Source organism: Buceros rhinoceros, unplaced genomic scaffold (genome assembly GCF_000710305.1).
Source record: "Buceros rhinoceros silvestris isolate BGI_N320 unplaced genomic scaffold, ASM71030v1 scaffold28819, whole genome shotgun sequence".
Lineage (NCBI taxonomy): Eukaryota > Metazoa > Chordata > Aves > Bucerotiformes > Bucerotidae > Buceros > Buceros rhinoceros.
The window spans coordinates 1-7574 of record NW_010430188.1 but is presented as its reverse complement, the minus strand read 5'-3'; the positions used below and the strand labels follow the sequence as shown (position 1 = coordinate 7574).

Genomic DNA, 7574 nt, shown 5'->3' with positions numbered 1-7574 from the left:
AATGTTTATAGTGCCACTGGCTTCCAAACCTACACAAGATTCACTACCTGTAATAAATATTTTTAAAAGAGGCTTTTGGAATGTTATTATTTTAAAGAAATGAATAGTGACTAATCCTGTATGACAACACAATATAAGAACTGCAAGAATTAAGAGCTGAAGGAGTAATTGAGAAGAAAAAGTATTTTCAACGTAACTGCGACAAGTATGTGCACATTCCTGTGCTATCCTTAAGACAAACAATCCGGTGCCTTTGTAATGAAGACAGCTGAGGAGAGAGGCCCTCAGCTTACCTCTCCGACTGCTGCATTAACCAACACAGCTCAGACACCGACTGTCGTACCAATGCTGCTCTTATGGGGAATGTCACAGGCTGGGAAAGTGTTTTGCATAGCTGAGCCATTTCCTCCACCATCGGCCAATCGTAGCCTGCAATGAAGGCCATTTGATTAAAAAGGGTTATTCACAGATACACAGATACAGTAAATTCTAGAATGGTTAGGTTGCAACATAGTACCAGAGCAATCATGGGTTTCCTGGGAATGACTTAAAACTCTATATTGATACAACCTTATAATTAAAAAATGTCACTGTCCCAGGAGAAAAGCAATACTAGTATGGAAAAATAAACTTATTTCTATTCATTGCACTGTTATTTTACACACAGCTAAAGAATGTGACATTTTCTAATATCCAGGAAACTACAGCTTTGCTCGCTTGCTCTAAAAAAAGAGTTGCTGTTCACTTTGACATGAACTAGTTTTAACTTGACGATGACTCTGACAGAACAGAAACATTTTGAAAAATTCAGAAAAAAAACTGAATGAATGCAATAGAATACTTTAAATTATAGAGAAATCAAGCATGTAAAACCTTTTGTACTTAAAAAATGCTAAAGTCAAGCAATCTAAAACAATTCAGGTGCCTGCTGTCGAGATTTTTACGAGCACTGAAGCTAGTTAAAATGGTATTTAACATTCCCTTATTTCTAAGCTATGAAAATCTTGACTTTAATAGCAATTTTTTTGCTTTTCCTCAAGTACTCATTTGCAATGTCATGACTGAAAAGACTTAAAGCATCAATTCTTCTTTTTTTAAAAAAGATTTTGTTGGGCAAACAGCAACTTGTAGTTGAAATCAGTCAAATAAGCGGTTTTTTTCCCTGTCTTACTGTATATCCTTAATTAACATCATCATAAACTGAAACTTAAAATGGAGATAAAGTTATTTTTATTAAAAAGGATTAATCAGTACAGTATTTCCAGCACATTATTTCCAACCACTTTTTACCACAGAGAAAACACTTTGGACAAAGTACTATAGAGTTAATAAAATTACTGTATAACATATAACACAATCCTCACATCCCAGTGTTAAATCTTGCTAATGAACAACTAGCAATTTGGAAAGGGGTATGGTTTTGCCCTACTGTGGTCAGAGACAACACTGGTGGGGACCGCACTACTGCACCCAACTGCAGCTGCACTGGAGTGTAACACCCTGACAAAGCAGCTCTGAGAATTACGAGAGGAAGCCTGTGAAAAGGAACCCAGGATCTGAATTAAAGTTAGGGATTAACAATAAGAAACTTCAATTAGGTGCTCAAAACTGAGATTTTTAGTTTAGTGATGGACTTGGCAATGTTAGGTTAATGGTCGGACTCGATGATCTTACAGGTCTTTTCCAGCCTAAATGATTCTATGATTCTGTGATCAGTAAACTGAAAAATTTATTGCAAAAATTCAATTTCAAGAGATGAAATATAAGAACAGTGTTGACCTACAAACCGATTTCCACTATCTAGTGCAAAAGCACAGCTATTCTATTTTTCTTCAGGAAATGTGCTAGAATTCCAATTACTAACCCTCCTAGGATTCAGGGAGCAGACTACCCGAAACAGGGCGTAAGCAATTTGTCCCCAAAAGTTTCTCAATATGTGTGAATTAGTTGAAAAACAAAACACTGTTCAACAAACAAAACATCAGGTTTTATACAGTTCTGCTGCAACTCAGACACTGAACTGCTATAAAACACTATCAAATATACAACAAAATTATTATTCTTACATTCACTATAATTTTCAAACTGACCAGCTGAAATATAACTTATTTTGAATCAATTATGAAATTAATTAGAAGAAAATAGACTATGCAGTGTACACATTGAATCTTCTATCTTTACCTTTACTGTGTTTGTCAGGGTGCCAGCCAGTTGTCCACCCCAGCGACAAGGTTACATCTGGGAAAAATGAAGTGACAGTGTCGAGGAACTCTTTTGCAGCCACCACGGCATTATTTCCATTAGGTCCTGGTAGGATGTCCGCATTCACCCAAACAGGTCGCTGCAAATGCTGCTTCACACGCTCAAGAAGCTCCAAGGAAGGCCGCACAGCTTCTAGGCTGTACCAGAACACATGGGGGAGACGAGTCACCTCACTCTGAGTGAAGACAAGAAAGGTACAGAACATATATAGATAGACACGTCAGTGAAACTCTCCCTGCGAGCCAGAGAGCAAATCCTGAGGAGTCTCCCTACCATAAGGTGACTATTACTGCTGGTGTGGAGTAGCATAAGCCTCTGGTCTCCCTGCTGCCCAATACAGACTGCTTCATGGCTCTTACCTCATGGCTCTTCCAGCTCCTGGCCTGTTAAGATTTGGATGTTACTGAACTCTTAGCAAGCCGCTGCAGGCTCCAACACTTTTGCAGAGGTTGTTCCCACAGCTCAAAAGTGTGGCACAGTAGTGGCAGCAGGAAGAAGTCTGCCCATCAGATGTTCATCCTACAGCTAATTATTAAGTACGAGATGTAGTCACGCTTGAGCAACCAATGCAGCACCTCTTTTAAGCCTTTAACAAAACATCTTAAGTCACGTATTCTTGCTGATCTCTCAAATCAAAAGAAAAAGCACAACTAGAAGGTAAACGATAACCATTCCCTATCCTACCAAAACTTTCAGACCAGTAGTATTGTGGAAGAAAAGGAAACTTGGAATAATGGAGGAAAGTGATGAATGCCAAGAAAACATGTATTTTTTCTCTCATAGCAAATAACACTTAGGATTTTAAAATCATTATGGTCAGAGCTGTAACTGCCTGACTGAGGGCAGGGACATGTGTTTTCTTCTGTGAGTCATGAGAAGCTCTCAATAAGCCATCATCTAGCTGTTCCTCAAAATCTTGCAGTGACCTGATACACAGCTCAGCCAAAGGAAAATTCTTCATGTTGTTCTGCACAGTTAGTTCTACTGTTCAACATTCTAAACTGGTCCCTCCTGGTGTCACGGAAGCACCAAGAAAAGGAGCGGGAAGAGAATGCACTGTGAAGAGCAAGGAGAGGATCACGACCCGGCTCATGATCAGGTCAGATGAATTGTGACAGGATTTGTGGCCAAAACCAGGATTACATTAGACAAACCCTAAAGCCAAAAATTGTCCCCTGAGCTGCACATCTTGTTTCCTGTGAAAAGTCATTCTGTACATTTCAAGTTTTGCAAGGCTGAGAAAGCTGCAGTGGCAGGAATTTCACTCAGAGCTTGCAGTCAGTATTAGCTCCAGTCTTAGAGAAAAGCTGGTGACAGCTCGAGTTAACCTTATGGGCTAAGGTACTTCTCACATTATCTGAGGCCAGAACAATGTGCACCTTCCCTTAAACTAGGCATTGTGAAGCCAGTGTAATTCCCTCCTTTTCACTACAAAGTACAAGACAATGTGAAGAGAAAAAAAGCTGACAGCAGCATCACTCAACAACACCAAAACCCCAGCCCAGACAGCACTGTTTTACTGCACAGCATTTGGAAAATTCAAATGTATTGCCGACTCCATGGTGAATGACTCTGCCATTTTTGAAGCGGGACTCTATAGTCCTTTGGCAGAATATGTTCATTCCTGTAGATAAAGCCAGCAGGAAATGAGATTATGTGGTCAATCAAGCTGACAGAGTAGAAATATATAAAATATTTCTTTTTAAGCGCTGTTGAAATAATTTTCAGAACTTCAGCAATGGTATCGACAGAAACATCACCCAAAAGAACATCAAGTTCTGTTATCACTCAGCTGAATACGTCTGCACTATGTGCTTGTATTTTTTAAATGCTTTCACAAAATTAGACTTCTAAAATGCAACATAATTTAAAAAGCTTTTTGAAATCACTGCCCTTGGCTGGAAATTTCTTGTGGAAAAATAAGAGGTACCTGTTTTAAGATTAATTTAAACAATAATCAGAATGAAAAAAGAAACAAACCCAACAAGTAAACCCCAACAAACACCTACTTCTCTTGTTCTTTCCCTTCTCTGTCCAGACAGACATCTACAGATCCTGAAACTATAAAAGGATTTACCCTGCCGACCACCTTTGTATTTTCACGAACTTTCACATGAAACCTGTGGTTGCACTACACAGAACAACAGGTACAAATCCCAGTTTACAACCGGGATTTTTTTTTATACTTAGGCATTGGTGAACCTGTTTTTAATGTGGAGGTGGATTCTCCATCAGCTACAAAAATAGACATTATCCATGCGAATTCGGAGAAAGCTGAAGTCTGGAGTTGCAACTCTCACTTTGAATGCCATTTCCAGCTTCTCAAGGCAATCTTGTGGAGTTTTTCCGGGTGTACTTGCCAATAAAGACAATGAAACAGCTAACAGTTAAAATTCTAAATGAACCTCTGAAAAATTCATTAAGAAGTCAAAGAAACAGAATTTACTACAACATACATGCCACAGAAAAAGCAAGTCAACTTTTTTGAATTACAAACCACGCTGAAGAAATCTAACACCACATCATATGCATTACGAGATCAGGTATTCAAAGAAGTCACCCGCTTCTTGAATGGAGACATCCCCAATAGATTGTTAGTGTTGGAGCTGATGACGAAACAGAACTTCTCTCCTTTGGAGGTTGGGCAGCGGAAAAATCTTTGGGAATATAAAGACATTCATGTTGGTATAGGATGACATTTCTAAATTATTATGAACTTCAGCAGACCTGGAAGAGGAGTTGGCTTTCAGCAAGTTTTCCAAAAGCTCCTTGAAAACTCTTGACACTTTTCTTCCCCTTCCGTGGTGGAGAATGACACCAGTAACACTACATGACAGCAGGAGAGACCTCTGTGCTGCCAGGCAGAGACACCAGGGGCCTCAGCCCCATCTGCAGCCTGGCAGCCACAGTTTGACTTCCCAGTCAGAAGGCTGACTTTCCCAACTTCTTTGCACAAGCAGGAAACTTGATGGGAGCTTTCCAGATAGGCACTGCCATTTCAGCTTTCCTGATGGGGAAACTTTGCTCAACAGCAACTCAGTAACTAACTCACTGAATATGAAATGATTACTTTTAGTTTAAAACACTTTCAAAGTTTTTATTCCTGCAATGCATTTAGTAACACTGACTGTTTTCTCATTTTCTATTCAGGAAGGAATGCACTACACTGAATTGTGCAATAAGAAAACTTGTTGTCTGCAGTCACCAAAAGAGTAGTTAGCACTGCCTGGAAAATTGTTAACTCGTAAGAATACAAACAACATAAAAATCTTTTTGTCTTCAGATACCTCTTAAAGTCCAGCTTGATGCCTTTATCTGTGTTGACAATCTCTTTTAGCCATTCCTGCAGTGTGTTGTCACTGTCTGTTTCAGGTGGATGAGCCATGATAGGGTCTCCATTTCCTCCCTTGCCACCACGAAGAAGAACATCTGCTTCTATCATGTGAACATCACCTGTTGAGTTAAAAAATGATCACTCTAACAGAGGCAAATTCAACAGTTCCAGTGCCTGTCTGCTTCCAAGTAACAGTTACAGGGGAAGTCCTTATACACTGGACTGTGCACATTTACTCCACAAAGACCAACAAGTGCAATGCCACGGAGAGGCATTTCTTGGTGTACTTCAGTCACTAAATTCTTTAGAAACCTACAAGCACATGAAAATTTATTTTTGTAGATACATTTGGCCAAGTAATCACATTTTTTCAAAGGAACAGAAAAATGGATATCCATTGCGAACTGGCTCTTGCTAAATTTCAAATCTTTTCCTCTTAAAACTGGGCTCCAGACAAGAGTCTTTTAGAAAAAAAACTGTCCAGTAGATTTTATCAGTGGCAGACGCTGAGTACTCCCCTTACCTCGTTTTCAAAACTGACCAACCCACCGCAGCCAAAACTTTAAAAAAGAGCCAGCCATCCAGAAACACCTGCCAGGAAAATGGTAGCTGGAACACAAGACAAGTGAGTAGAAATCTTAGGAATGCTGCAGGCTCTTGAAAACAGCTTTCTAGAGCGCTACCAACTTTGCAAAAAATTGAGTACATACAGTTACTTAGATTGAAATAATTATTATACAGTCAACAGAGAGCAAATTCATAAATAAATCAGGTATTTCCCCAATATTCACATAAACTAAGCTAAATTTCACTGAAATAAACTGCTCACAAATAAACCAACATACTTTAATCATCCTGAACGAAACAGGGGGAAGGCAACAAGTAAAACAAGAAACACTACCCAATGTGTTACAATACATTTTCAAACCACCTTAAAAAGACCTAGAAGATCCATCCTCACAGGGTCAAAACGACCCGGGAATCCTTACTGTTTCAGGAAGACAGGGCATGTTTTGCAGCACAGCCCTGATGAAGCTGTCACAAGCACACACCCTCGCAGCGCTCCAGCTGCTGCTCAGCATGTAAACAGCCAGGGCACAGCCATGTTGAGAGTTATGGCAGTTTCCCAGGAGGTTTTGCTCCACTGCCTGCTGCTCCAAACCTCATTGCATGGAGAGATGGATGGACGGGCGGACTGCCTTTTAATCAGGTCATTTTCATTTTGTTTTCCAGAGCAGATCCACAAACATAAGTTATCAGTACAACAGAAAGGGTGACCTACAATGAGATCCAGCAGGAAAGAATAGGGACAACCTGCCCACTGCAGCCCAGGCTGGCGTATCAGGGAGCTGCAGTCTAACATCAGTACAACCACATCAGAGACTATGGTTTTACCTGCAGCAGAAGCTTTTGTGCTCCCCTATACAAATATAAAAACGGAACAACACTCCAGGTAAGCCTAGGCTGAGTATGTGAAACCAGAAGACTCCTTAACTGTGGCTCTGGTCTGCTGGTAGATGATGAAGGGTTTGTTAATCTGCAGGTCTAACCTGAGAAAGGGCCAGCATGATGGGAATCGTAGAATCAAAAAGACCTTTAAGACCATGGAGTCCAAGCATTCATCCAGCACTGCCAGGTCACCACTAAACCACGGCCCTCAGCGCCACATCTACAGATCTTAATGACCTCCAGGGATGGGGACTCCACCACTGCCCTTGTGAAAGCAATTTTTTCCCAATATCCAACGTAAACCTCCCCTGGTGCAACTTGACACCGTTTCCTCTCGTCCTGTCACGACCCCCACCTCACTGCAACCTCCTTTCAGGTAGCTGTAGAGAGCAGTAAGGTCTCCTCTGAGCCCCCTCTTCTCCAGACTGAACCAACCCCAGTTCCCTCAGCCGCTCCTCACAGCACTTGTTCTCTAGTCTAACCGAGTCTGTCTAATAAAAGGTACCACCTCCAAACCTTGACCTGCCGG

General features: G+C 40.7%; 1 protein-coding gene across 1 annotated transcript; it reads right to left on the bottom strand.

Moving 5' to 3' along the window:
- Nucleotides 1-293: 293 nt before the first annotated feature.
- On the bottom strand, nucleotides 294-5707 carry FAM151B (family with sequence similarity 151, member B; the record flags this gene model as incomplete). Its single annotated transcript, XM_010142948.1, has 3 exons — nucleotides 5550-5707; nucleotides 2182-2399; nucleotides 294-429 (listed from the first exon to the last, which is right to left on the bottom strand). Coding segments are annotated over exons 1-3 (509 nt in total), but the record flags the coding sequence as incomplete, so codon positions are not given.
- Between the last annotated feature and the right edge of the window lie 1867 nt (nucleotides 5708-7574).